This window comes from Rhinopithecus roxellana, chromosome 7 (genome assembly GCF_007565055.1).
Source record: "Rhinopithecus roxellana isolate Shanxi Qingling chromosome 7, ASM756505v1, whole genome shotgun sequence".
NCBI lineage: Eukaryota > Metazoa > Chordata > Mammalia > Primates > Cercopithecidae > Rhinopithecus > Rhinopithecus roxellana.
The window spans coordinates 60,543,106-60,556,931 of record NC_044555.1 but is presented as its reverse complement, the minus strand read 5'-3'; the positions used below and the strand labels follow the sequence as shown (position 1 = coordinate 60,556,931).

Here is a 13,826-nt window from a genome sequence, read left to right as displayed (position 1 = left end):
TACCCACTGTGGTAGTTGTAGCATTTCCAGAAATAAGTAGCAGGAGTAGAGAGTGAGAACGAGAGAGGGAGAGGGAGAGGAAGAGGAAAAACTAGTATAAAGATGTCTTCTTGACATCGTGGCTTCACCTAGAGGAAGGAACTTATCCCACACAGTTTTGATTCCTGGAGGCTCCCATTCTGGGCCACTATTGCTTCTGAGCCACCTTTGCTTTTACTGCCTCCACTGTGGAACCAAAGAAGAAGTAAATAAAAACCCAAGGGATTTCCCCCACTCTCTCTGAATTTTAGTTCTCTGTTACATTCCTTGAGCCCAAACTCCAAGACTTCTCCTGCATCTCTGTCTGCTAGACAATGCTCGTTTTGAATTGCATACCATGTTGAATTCAGGCTCAGGATACTGAACGGCGAGAAAAGTAATGCTGAATTTGCAGTTGTTTAGTTGGTACTTCAAACTCTGGTGTCTTCTCTGATCTACCTACTTAGATTTACCTTTCAATTTTCATATAGTTGTTCATGCATTCTATCCGAATTTTATATTTGAGTTAGTGAGAGATAAAAGGTCTGAGAATTGGACCCAACTATATATGTTTTGTAAACAGCATGTAGTTGGATCCTACTTTTTAATCTAATCTGACCACTTTCTTCTTCAGTTGGAATATTTAGTTGATTCACATTTAAAGTGATTATCAATATAGTTAGATTAAAATCTACCATCTTTCTGTTTTCATTATATTTGTTCTTGATGTTTTCTATTTACTGTATTTGGCTTTTATTTCCTTTTTCCGTCTTTTTTCTGCCTTTCATTATTTTATTTGGTTATTTTGTATGATCCCATTTTGTCTCATGTATTTATCTATTATTTAGATATCTTTTAAGGAAACCTTTTTAGTGGTTTCCAGAAAGTTTGTAATGTACATTTTTATATAATTTGGTTCACCTTTAAATAATACTATACTGCTTCATGTGTAGTACAAGACTATCCCCAATTCCTTCCTTCCATTGTTTGTGTCATTGTTGTATTCCATTATTTTTTTACAAATGCTATAAACATACAATACATTGGTACTATTATTGCTTTAAACAATCAGTTATATTTTAGAATAATTAAGAATATGATAGTTATATTTGTCTTCATTTATTACTTTTGCAACACTTTTCCTTTAATTATGTACACCCAGTTTTCTGATCTGTATCATATCCCTCTGTCTGAAGAATTTCCTTTAATATTTAGCCTGTAAGACAGGTCTGCTGATGCTGAGTTTCCTCAGTTTTTGTCTGAAAAAGCATTTTATCTTAATTTTTGAAGGACATTTTTGCAGAACTTGGAATTCTGGATTGGCATTTTTTTCTTTCAACACTTTAAAGGTTTCATTCCACTGTCTTTTTGCTTATGTGATTTCTGACAAGAAGTCTGGTATAATTCTTCTCTTTGTTCTTCTGTGGGTAAGATGTTCCCCACCTACCGCCTTCTTCCTGGCAGTCTTCAAGATTTTATTTTTGTCTTGATTTTCTGTAATTTGAATTTGATATATCTGGGTGTGGGTTTTGGTTTGGTTTTGGTATTTACCCTGGTTGGTGTTCTCTGAGCTTCTTGAATCTGTGGTTTGGTGTCAGTCATTAATTTGGAAAATTTTGGCCATTATTGTCTTCACATATTTCTTCTGCCTTATTCTTTCTTCCTCTTCTTGTGTTCCAAATACATATATGTTATACTGTTTGATATTGTCCCACAGTTCTTGGATGTTTTGCTCTGTTTTCTTTTTTTTTTTTTTTTGCTCTTTTTCTCTCTTTGCATTTCAGTTTGTGTGATCTCTATTGACCTGTCTTCAAGTTCACTGATGACTCAGCTGTGCAGAGTCTATTGATGAGCACAACAAGGATAGTCTTCAGATCTGTTACTGTGTTTTTTTCTCTCCCATTTATATTTGATTCTTTCTTATATTTTTCACCCCACTGCCGAAATTGCCTATCTGATCTTGCATGATAAACTTTCCCAATAGAGCCTTTAACATACTAATCATAGCTATTTTAAGTTTCCTATCTGATAAAGATGGAAACAGTAGACAAAGGGAATTCCAAAAGGGGGAATGGGCAGGGGGGAGCAAGAGTTGAAAAACTACCTATTGGGTACTGTGTTCGCTATTTGGGTAATGGGGTCACTAGAAGCCCAAACCCCACCATTACACAATATACCCAGGTAACAAACCTGCACATATAACCCCTGAATCTGTAATGTACAAAGAAGAAAGCAAAATAATCCAAGTAAATAAACAGATTGCTTGTCTGATATTTCCAACATCTGTGTCATAACTTATTTTGGTCCTAATGATTGCTTTTCTCTTCAGACATTGTTTTTATTCCTTGCCTTGATTCTTCCCTTTGTGCTACACCCTGGAGATAATATATGCCTTAAATCTCGTTTAGATGTATTCCACTGTTATTTTTACTGACGCTTTTTAGCCTGGTAGTGGGGGAATGGGGACCTGGGACATTCTATGCTGTTCTCATTAAGTCTCAGTCTTAGGCAGGCTTACCCTGAGTGTTGGAGGTGTGTCCTTCACAAGTGTTCCTGCCTCTCCTCCTGTGTTCTAACCCAGGTGGGCCTAGCACATTTTCCTGCCCCTCCTGGGTTAGACCTTTTTTTTTTTTTTTCAATTTTCTACCCCAGCTGTACTGAGTTTTCACCAGTGCACCTCAGTTTCTGTTGCCCTTTCTTCTGAGGACTAAGACTTTTTTCCCTTTGGGAAGATAAGGTAGATTGGTATGGGCAGAGTTTCAGTGATGTTGGTCAGTCTGCTCTGCCAGCTGCAGTGAGTTTCTCCCAGTACTTTCAAGCTAGTTTTTGTTGCCTGTTCCCGAATAGTAAGGCTTTTGCTCCATAGAGAATATAGGGAAAATAGTCTCTGCAGAATTTCAGCAACAGCTATTGTACTGTTCTCCCCAAGCCAGAACTACAGAATATCTTTCTCGGGATTCTTCTCAGTCTTTCTTGTCAGCTTCTGGGGGAGTTCCTGGAGGAAAACTCTGCAAAGGGGTGCAAAACTGCCTATGTCTGCAGCCCCTACAGGCTTCACATTCTCACACTAGCCCATAACCAGCCTCTGGCAATTCATCATAATTTTTAGCTGAATCTTCTTATGAGTTTGTATGTTGTTCACTGGTATCTGCACCAGGTAAGCAAATGCCTGGTCCTGTGGCTCCCTTGAAGATGGTTGTTTCTACAGGTTTGTGGTACTGCAACCTCAGTTTTCTGATGAGTCTGAGAGAAGTTCTTAATTTTCACTTTCCCAGCTTTTGTTCTTATTGTAATGGTGGGAGACGTGTTCTTTACAACTCTACATTTCTGAACTAATACCAGAAGAGCATATGAATCTGATGATAAGCTTTTGAGGGTCTGTTTGTCTTTCAGCATCCATACCCCAGTTTACCAATTCCCCCACGATGGTGATCATGGTGGGTTTACCAGCTCGAGGCAAGACTTATATCTCCACGAAGCTCACACGATATCTCAACTGGATAGGAACACCAACTAAAGGTATGTCTCTGAAAGTCTTTGTTCAACAACCCCATAAAAGCCACTGGCTGAAAACCTTACTTAGGTAGAAGGCCAAAGTCCTCAATACCAGAAATGCCCCATCATTATTATTATCAGCATTAGGACTACTGCTATCACTATTACTACATTCTTATACAGTTTATAACTTCTTGAGCACATACTTTGTACCCAACACCACTCTAGGTGCTAAGCATAGGAAAACTAGTGTTAAGATTAAATGTCTTCTCTCAAGAAGTTCCATGACCTCGAAACAACCCTGTGAGTAACATTCTATTTTTATTGCCATTACTATTATTGCCATACCAATATTACTACTTTTATTAGCATTACCACTTCTTCACCATTTCATAGTTGAGGAAATTGAGGCCCAAGGGGTGAAGTGCCTTGTCTAAAGGCATATGGCCAGTAAGTGACAGAACCAGGATATGAATCCAGGTCTATTTGATTCTAAGCCTGATACTGTGCCAAGTCTAATGCATGGTTCTACTGATTGGAAGAGAAAAGAATCCCACATTAGCCCTATAGTCTCCTTTTCTCCATTCTTTTTGTCTCCTTCTTTCTCTTGTTAATCTCAACATGCTGTCTCTCTGCCCTGCTTCCTTCTATCTCTCCCCCTCTTCCTTTCTCTCTCCAATTTGTTTCTTTTTCCCATTTCTTATTTCCATTCATCTATGTTCTCTTTATCTAATTCACTGGTGAAGAGTTTCCCAATGGTTTTCCATGTGCCCAAACTCCTGCTAGGCGATGAGGATACAAAACTGGATGAGACTCACCCTATCCTTGAGGAGTTCTAAGTCTAGCTGGGATATATAAGAATACCTCATATCATCTAGGAATTCTAGAACAGGAGCAGGATGCTGCATGAAATCACAAAGGGATTTGACAACTGGAAGGCAAGGAAAGCTTCCTACATAGGATATGTTTGAGCTGAGTCTTGTGGGAGGAGTAAGACATTGGCAGAAGGGAAGGAGAGAAGGAACAGCTCTCATGGAGGACTGCAAGCTCTCAGGAAAATTTGCTGAGTGTAGAGGTACATGGGACACTGGCAGATTGGTTTCTGCCTTAACGGCCCCATCATGGGTTCAGGGTTTCTGATTCTCCTGCTTTCTATCTTCTTCACTCCACTCAATTCTCTCAAAGGCCTCCAGAGTCATATTTCAAAGCACAAAGCTGAACATGCCTGTGACCTACAAAGGTCCCCTTGGCCTGCAGGTTTAAATCCATAGTGGATGACTCACCATCCTCCAAACGTGCTCTTCCTTCTGCCAATGCCATACTCTTGCTCAAGCTGTTCCTCTACCTGGATGCCTTTGTTCCTGACTCCCACTGCCCATATCTGCCTGTAAAAGGCGCCTACCCTAAAAAGCCTTGTTCAAATGGTGAAACCTTCTCAGATCATTCCAAGTACAATTAGTCTTTCCTTCCCTCTCACTCTCTTCCATGGCTTCATATTGTCTTTGTCAGAGCATTTAACAAACTCTGTGGGAGCTTTCCATTTCTGGTTTACTCACTGTCTTACCTGTTGGACTGTGAGTGCCTTAAGGGCCCCATCATGAAGATCGGGCTAATCCCTGAGACCCAGAGCTCATATCCTGCTTCACAGAGTAGGAATCAAAAAGTATTTGTTACGTGAATGAATGAAATATTAACTCTTTGGCTGCTTATCTTCTTTCTCCTCCTTTCCTTCCCTCCTCTCTAGTTTTTCATCATTGTAAGTGGGAAAGTATGGCCTAGAGATTTAGATTTAGAATCTTCATCATAATATAGAAAAATAAAACAACTTTGGACTAGAAGTCAGGAGGTCTAGTCTATATCTGTCACCAGCTCACTCACTGTTTGACCCTTGTTGATTAATTTTACTCCCTAGATCTCCATTTCTTCATCTTTCCACCGGAGTAGGGCATTTTAAGGATTGGTGTTTATGATAAAGTAGAATAATGGAAAGACCACCAGCTATGTTGCCAAATAGACCTGGGTTTGAATCTCAGATATCCACAGATAGGAAATAATTGTGCAAGTTTTTCCTGTCTCCGAACTTTCAGTTTCCTCATTTATAAAATGGTAATAGTGATCTCTACTTTGCAGGGTTGTTGTGAGGAATAAATAAACTGGTAGCCATAATTTGAAGTTTTAAAAGCAATTTTATAGCTACAAATTATACCTTCTTCCACCTCTGAAGTCCCTCCCAGCAAGGACATTTTTTGGCCACTGGGATCTTCCCAACCTCTTCACTGGCGCTCCCTGCTTTCAGTGTTTAATTTAGGCCAGTATCGACGAGAGGCAGTGAGCTACAAGAACTATGAATTCTTTCTTCCAGACAACATGGAGGCCCTGCAAATCAGGAAGTAAGTACCCAATATTTTAGCAACCTGTGCTGTCTCGTGGCTGAAAGGCCCTTGTTCAGATACTGGGGGAGTAGGGCAGAATAATCTGGACCAGAAAGGAGGCCCTCTAGACTCTCAAACAGTAGTTGGAACAGCCCTTCCATTATCCTGCCCAAAGCCAGTTTCTGGTCATAACCATCCACTTATCAAAAACCTTTATTGATCTTCTACTTCTGACAGGAGAGAGTAGAAGCTTCTCAGCTTAGCATTTGAGGCAAGAATCTCAATAGCTTGGCCTACTCTAATTTCTGTAGTCTCATCAGTTCAACCTCAAGGTCTCTCTACACTACAAGACTCTGAGTAAAGGCAGAATAGAGCCTGGGCCTTATGTCCTCAATATAGAACCCAGCAGTGAGTAATCACTAAAGAGATTTTTGCTGAAAGCATAAACACACTGTCATCCCTGTGTGTTACCCATGCCAGGAATGCCTTTTATTTCACAGACCACGTGTTCTACCTGGGTTCATAAAACAGTTCAGCTTGAGTTCCATTAGCTCAAGGGTTGGAAGCCTTAATATTATGGCTTCTGTCATTGCTCAGCTTTTCCTGATTGTGTCACTTTATACCTGCCCCTGAGCTGTGTAAGCTGTGCACATACAGCCAGTTTCAACTGTTTGACCCCTCTGTGCTTAGCACGGTGCCTAAAGCACAGGGCACATAAGTTAGTCTAAGACATGAGAGATGATACAGAAGATACTGCAGACAATGAGATAAGGGTTGTCTCTTTTTCTTTCCTGGTCTATTTCAGGCAGTGCGCCCTAGCAGCCCTGAAGGATGTTCACAACTATCTCAGCCGTGAAGAAGGTCATGTCGCGGTAAAGAAATTTGTTATTTTTTCCTTGGGTATCTACTGGGAAGGGAATTAGCTAATATGTACTGAACATTTACTGTTGTTCTGAGTATTTGCACATATTAATAATTTCATTTTATGCTCCCGCCTTGAGGTAGGTATTGTTATTATGCCCCATTTCAGAGCCCAGAAGAATGGTTCACAGAGACATTAAATAATTTCCCAAGGTGGTACAGCGTATACCTGGCAGGGCCAGAAATGGAATCCAAGTTTTGTAGCTTCAGAATCCCCACTCTTAACCACTGTGCACTACCAGTCCACCCCCAATAATTCAGCAGGACTATATTAGAATTTAAAACTGCAGTACAAACAGTTTTGAGTTCTAGAGACTTACCTAAATATCTAGTCAATAGTTTAGCTAGGATTTGCAAATTCTGAAAGGGGAGGAGATTCTCAAATATGCAAATGGTCCAATCTCAGGTACTGAGGCTAGGGAATTGTTTCCTGTTCTTGAGGACTTCTAAAGTGATAAGGAAGGAAGAAACTTCAGCTAGGAATTGAGAGAACCAGTTCTAGCTCTGCTCTGTCAGCAACTCTTGGTGACTTTGGTCAAGGCAAGTTCTTCTACGCCTCAGTTACCTCACTTATAAAATGACCCTAATAAACACCCACAATTTCCTCTTGCCTTATTACACTCACAGGGTAGCATACATTTCTGGACAGACTGCAAGGGCCCAATATGTGCTTGTGAAATTCTCATAAGCCAATCATGAATCCTTCCTATCCTTCAAGACCTTGTTCAAGTTTTACCTCTATATGGAAGCCCTCCACTTAACACAGGGATGGGCAAAGAGTAGGTGTTCTGTTAGCACAAGATTCAGAGTAATCCAATCTCGTTACCTGCCTCTAGGTTTTTGATGCCACCAACACTACCAGAGAACGACGGTCACTGATCCTGCAGTTTGCAAAAGAACATGGTTACAAGGTATGGTAACACTCCAACTCTTATTTAGAGCCTATTTCTCCAGCACAAACCCCAAAGAAAGGCAAACCAGGGGACTCAGAGCAGCCAAATCCACAACCATAAGCTCAACATTTTCATTTGGTTCTCTAACTTTCCAGGATATAGTCAGAAGCAGCAGAGCAGAACAAGAAAGGAGGGGTGCCAATTAGGCAATGGAAGATGACTATAGACAGGCTGGCTATGGGGAAAGAGTAGAGAGAGTCACTACAGAAAGCTTATATAAGACCTAAACCCAGTAAAGATATAAAACAACAATCTGGGGTCATTCAATTTAGAGCCAATCTGCCTCATGAAACTCAGAAGCCTGAAAGTACCACTGTATGAGAGCATTATGTTGTCAGAGATGCCCCTGGAGATGATTTAGAACCATTGAAAAGGAGTAAAGCTATGTTCAGCTCCTATCAAACATAATTTGCTGCTGGAAGTCTCTTTTCTGTTTCTTTTATAGGTGTTTTTCATTGAGTCCATTTGTAATGACCCTGGCGTAATTGCAGAAAACATCAGGGTAAGGACCACCAGTTACTTTTCCACTTTGCTCTGCCTTAGGCTTAGATCATGCCTAAGGCAGAGGCGAGATTATGCTTAAGGTAACTCCATGAGATTAAAGAAAGTATTCCTCCCTGATCTTCTCCTCCTAGTTTTCGTAGGAAGCATTCCCTAACCATCCTGGCCTACAATGACTCTATTAATTTTAATGAAGCCAACATATATAGTGCCCTTTATATGCTCCAGACACCAGACTTGACTGTCATTAATTTTCACAACAAAACTGCATATTAGAGATTATTTCCATGTTAGAGAGAGGAAACTGAGGTTCCAAAAGGATAAATGAATTGTCAAAGATTCATACAGACAGAAAGGGATAGAAGTGGGACTGGACCTCAGGCTTGACTGTCTGCCTCAAAAGCCTACATTTTTTATTCTACCCCAAAATTCATACCAGAACTACCACTGCTCTTAGATTCTAGGCATGTGGTCTAGAACTAGGTCATTTACCATGTTTTGTTGTTCCCCACTTCATCAAATTACTGGAGCTCAAGAACAGAAGAGACCTTAAGGGTAATTTTCTTCTACCCTCCATCAGATACTTGAAGTCTTACCTAAATGTATATCTAGATTTTCTTTTTATACCTGCAATGATAAGGGGTCCATTGCTTTCAACGAATGCGGTCCAGTCGAGCTGGAATCTGCCTCCTTGTAATTTTTATTAATTGGTAATTTTTTGGGACATACAGCATGTTCATTTCCTCCCTTCCCTCTTCATCCTCCCATCTATCTATCTATCAATTCAACAGAAATTGACTATATACCTGGGCTTGGCCATTCTGGGCATTAGAGACATATATATGGATAGTGGAGAGTCCTTCCCTTGAGCATATATTCTAGTGAGGAAGACTGGCAAGTATATATACAGAACTCTGAGAACTGAGGTGATATGAGGGAACAGAAGAAGCTTTGGGAAGCCAGTGCTGAGGGCCTAACTTTGCATGAGGGCAGAAATCAGGGAAGCCTTCCTAATGGAGGTAAAATTAAAACGAATAAGGATATATGTGATTGTTATTACAAAAGTGTTCTTCACACATGAATGACACTTCAGTTTCCAATGACCTTGAAGAACACATAGGAATTTGGTGGGTGAAGAATGGAAAATAAGGATATAAGCATATACTAAGTATGGCATCTCCGGAGAACTATAAGTAGCTTAAATTGGTTAAAGCCAAATGTGTGGAGGAATAGGGGAGCCATGGGAGATAAGGTTGAAGAAATAATTTGGGGCCCAATCATGACAAGCCATGAGCCGCCTGCTAAAATAATTCACACCTTTTTTCTAAAAATTATGACAAAATGTATAAGGGCTTTAAGCAGGAGAATACTTTGGCCAGATATTCATATTAGAAACACCCTTCTGGCTGCCAGTATGGTGAATACATTAGAAGTAAAAATATAGACAAAGTAATTGGGCACAAAGCTATAGTGAGCACAAGCAAGAATGAATGGATAATTAGAGGAGATGATAGAGTGGAGAGGATTTGGTACCTGCTAAGAGGTGAGGGATGATAGAAAGACAGATATCTAGGATGACTCCCAGGTTCCATTTAGGAGCAGATGACGGGGTAGGTGATAGTGCCAGTACCTGAGATGAGGACTGTGGGAGGAGACAGTGGGTATTGGTGAATTAGGAGAGGCCAGTCTTTAGAAATCCAAAGACAGCACGTCATAATCTCCCGGTAAACACTTGATACATGTAAGCCATAATGACCCCTGGACAAGATCTCTAGTTCCACTTCTTCAGCCATTTCTCACATCACAATTTCTGGTCCTCTTATAAATGTTCTTCTTTTATAAGCAGTGTATGCTCTGCGACTGAGTATAATGTAACAGGCCTTCTTTGAGATTAGGAATGAGGAGTCACACAATCAGCTTCTTTTCAATTGGCCGATTTTTGTAAACTTAGGCAAGATGTGTTCTCCAGGTCTCAATTTCCTCATCTTTATAATGAGGCATCTTGTACTCAGTGGTCTCTAAGAACCTTCCAAAGAAAACCATCAGAGACTCTGTCTCCCAATGTCTCCCTTGATACCTCTGTTCTTCCTGATCCCAGCAAGTGAAACTTGGCAGCCCTGATTATGTAGACTGTGACCGTGAAAAGGTTCTGGAAGACTTTCTAAAGAGAATTGAGTGCTATGAGGTCAACTACCAACCCTTGGATGAGGAACTGGACAGGTAAGAGCCAGCACCCCAAAGTCAAAGTCTAGATCTTTTGCCCAGTTTTGATATCCTGTAGAACCTGGAGGGAATATCCCCCCTTTCTGAGCCTCAGCTTCTCTATCTGTAACATCAGGAAACTGAACTTGATGATTTTTCTTCAAGGATCCTTTCAGCTCTGATTCCTTGATGTGTAAGGTGTTCCTAAGATGATTAAAATAGTGTTTTCCTGAGCAATATGAACAATTCAGGACCCCCTCCTGAACAGAACAAATGCCCCCCTCTCGTGGGTGTTGCGATTATTATTACAAAAGTGTTCTTCACACATGAATGGCACCTCAGTTTCCAAACATGTTTACCTTCTTTCTTACATTTAATCCCTTAGGACTCCTGTAAAGGAGGCTGAGATAAGTCTTATGATCATAAAATTTCAAGAAAAAGAAATTGAGTCTTAGAGAACTGAAATTACTTTCCCAAGCTCCCATCACAAGGGTTAGAGCTAGGATTCTAATTACATGTTCTGTCTCCTAGTCATGTCTCTTTTCACAACATTCCCATGTCTCATCAATCAACAAGTATTTGGACCCTTTGGGCTATGGTATATGTAGGGGGTATAAATAGGGGCAAAAGAGGTGGGTTCTATCCTCAGGTAGCTTCTATAGTGCTTTGACATATGAGAATACCCATTAAGGAAAAAAAAAAAAAAAAAAAAAGAAATGCTCTGTCATAATACCAACTAAAGAGAGGAGAGAGCAGATGTGAGTTTTAGATGTAGAATGTTCCCAGAACCCTACTCTCTTTGAAAATGTCTTGTGATGAGAAGAGACCCCAAGTGAGAAGTATAAAGAGGCTTCAAATGGTCATCACGACTCTAAGAAATCTAAAGAGTGGCCTTGTCCAATTGAAGTACCAAGAGATCAGCACTGTTATTTCCCCACCCTTTAGATGGAGAAACTGAGACCCAGATCAAGTCAAAGGCTTACCTTGGGCTACACAATGAACGAATCAGTAGCACAATATCTGTTCGAACCCATATCCCAGTTGTGCAGATTGTTCATTGTACAGGCACCCTGGTCAAGGGTACACTTGCTTCTCTCACCAAGATGTGTGCTGAAGTAGGGCTGTGTGACCCTGAGGAAAGTACGGCTTTTGAAAATTATCACAAAGGAATGACATGGGCTAACAGCAGCATATGGTGAAAGGAGCCTGAAGGCCGGAGTGGAGGGTGTAAGTGAAAGAATGGCATTGACAAAGCCCCAGCCGTGGGCCCAGACCCTGCGATTGCTAGGTTGCTGTTTGATGAATTAGTTTGGGCAGAAGAAGACAAATCTAGAAGGTCAGCTTTATGTCATCATTTTTCTATCAACAGACATTTACAGTCTATGCATCAGGTCCCAGCCCTGAACATGGAATCAAAAGAGGAAAGGGCTGTCCCTGATTTGACAGAATGTCCGGTTAGTTGGAGACGACAATGAGTACACAGTTGGTCACAACTCTGGTGACAGTAAACCAAGTGGGCTGTAGGAACATGGGACCCAGTCCAACTTGGAGGAAGAAGATCTAAAAGAGCTTGATTACCCAATAAGCAGACTACACATAGGGTACCAGCAAGATAGGGGCTACCAAACTAAGAAAAATAACTATCTTAAAAATATTTATTTATTTGTTTATTTATTTTATTTTATTTTATTTTATTTTTGAGACAGAGTCCTGTTCTGTCACCCAGGCTGGGGTGCAGTTACATGATCTTGGCTCACTGCAACCTCTGCCTCCTGGGTTCAAGCAATTCTCCTGTCTCAGCCTCCTGAGTAGCTGGGATTACAGGTGCCTGCCACTGCACCCAGCTAATGTTTATATTTTTATTAGAGACAGGGTTTCACCATGTTGGCCAAGCTGGTCACTAACTCCTGACCTCAAATGATCTGCCTGCCTTGGCCTCCCAAAGTGCTGGGATTATAGGCATGAGCCACCACACCCAGCTGGCTTAAAGGCTTTTATAATATTGGATATTTCAAAAACAGCATCAAGGTAGTCAAAGTGGAAAAATATAAAACCAGAACTTGAAAGAATCTCCCCATATTCTATAGTTTATAATTTTTATTTTAAATAAAAATTTAAAACATTTTTTAAATTTTTAAAATAAAATTAAAAATTTGGATGGAGGAGGCATTAGCTACTCTACTATTTTTGGTGTGGAATACCTCTAAATGACTTCACATGATCCTGGTCTCAAAAAAGGCTTCCTAAAGAGTGAATATGCTGGTTCTTGAGGTATGAATGCATAGCAGCTCAACTTTGGAAATCAGGCAAAGAGAATAGCACTTTGTAAGTGCCTAGTTAAATCTGAACAAGAGTAGAGAAATATAGAAAATATTCCGAGTGTAATAGCAAAGGTATGAAGACAAGAATGAAACAGAGAAGATATGGGTATGGGCATGGGACCATAAAGTGAGGCCAACTGGGCCCAGTTGAGAAGGCAAAACCAGAAAATCAGACTAAGCTGAGGAATTTGGAAGCTCCTAGAGCCTCAACGGACCTAGTGTTAGGAACAGACAGTAGCCAGGCAACAAGTTTACATCAGATATTTTCTACCCCTAGGCTCTGAGGGTTCTAGAAGAAATTACTGGAGGGGGGAGTATTCTGGGGTTCTTCTTCCCGAGAAGGTGGCCTTGGGAAAATCACTTTCTCTATGCCTCAGTTTCTTCACCTTTAAAACAGAGGTGATAATCTCTGCTCTGTAGTAATATTATGAGGATTCATGCGCTTAAAAGTTCCCACTCCCTGCCAGATGCACAGAAAATGTTCAACAAATACAAGTGCCCTGTGGAAGCCATTGGGCACAGGTGGGCATGATGAGTGTGGTGCAGCCATAAAGGACTTCTCTAGGAAGATCTAGGGAAAGGCTTTCTGAAACCAAACCTGTCGGCAACCTTACCTGCCTCAGGTTAGTGCAGTGCAGCTCTTTCTATTCACTTGGTTTTGTTACCATGCAACCAGGGCTGCTGGTGTCACCCCATTGCCCCAGCCTTCCACTCCTCTTCTCAGGGATTTCTCCAAACTCTGTACAGGCCAACAACTAAACGAATTAATGCCTGGTACAGCGTAGGCCTCAGAAGTCTTGCTCCATGTTTCTAGTCTTCTGATTAGTCAGTGCCTACACTCCACCCTCCAGCTTCTACACAAACAGGTGGTTGAACAGTTTGAATATCATTCAGTGTGTAGGTATTAGTTCATGACAAAGCACAGAATTGAGGATACAGTAAGGAACTTGGGACAAGGACCACAAGTTCCCCAATGATGTTGTGGACCACCTCTGTATCCCCATGCCCCACTATTTGGCACACCTTAGAGGGAGTGACTGTTT

At 40.8% G+C, this 13,826-nt stretch overlaps 1 protein-coding gene across 6 annotated transcripts in view; it reads left to right on the top strand.

Moving 5' to 3' along the window:
* Nucleotides 1-13,826, top strand: part of PFKFB1 (6-phosphofructo-2-kinase/fructose-2,6-biphosphatase 1) — a 74,855-nt gene that overhangs the window by 32,350 nt on the left and 28,679 nt on the right. For 5 of the 6 annotated variants that reach the window (XR_004058297.1, XR_004058296.1, XM_030933612.1 and 2 more), the window contains exons 2-7: nucleotides 3,412-3,537; nucleotides 5,738-5,903; nucleotides 6,691-6,757; nucleotides 7,643-7,717; nucleotides 8,205-8,261; nucleotides 10,359-10,480. Coding sequence is in view for 4 of the 6 variants with exons in the window: in XM_030933612.1 (XP_030789472.1) it covers nucleotides 3,412-3,537; nucleotides 5,738-5,903; nucleotides 6,691-6,757; nucleotides 7,643-7,717; nucleotides 8,205-8,261; nucleotides 10,359-10,480 (613 nt within the window). In the remaining 2 variants the exon portion in view is untranslated. The remainder of the gene's footprint in view (nucleotides 1-3,411; nucleotides 3,538-5,737; nucleotides 5,904-6,690; nucleotides 6,758-7,642; nucleotides 7,718-8,204; nucleotides 8,262-10,358; nucleotides 10,481-13,826) is intronic. The other variant, XM_030933611.1, reaches the window with a different exon arrangement.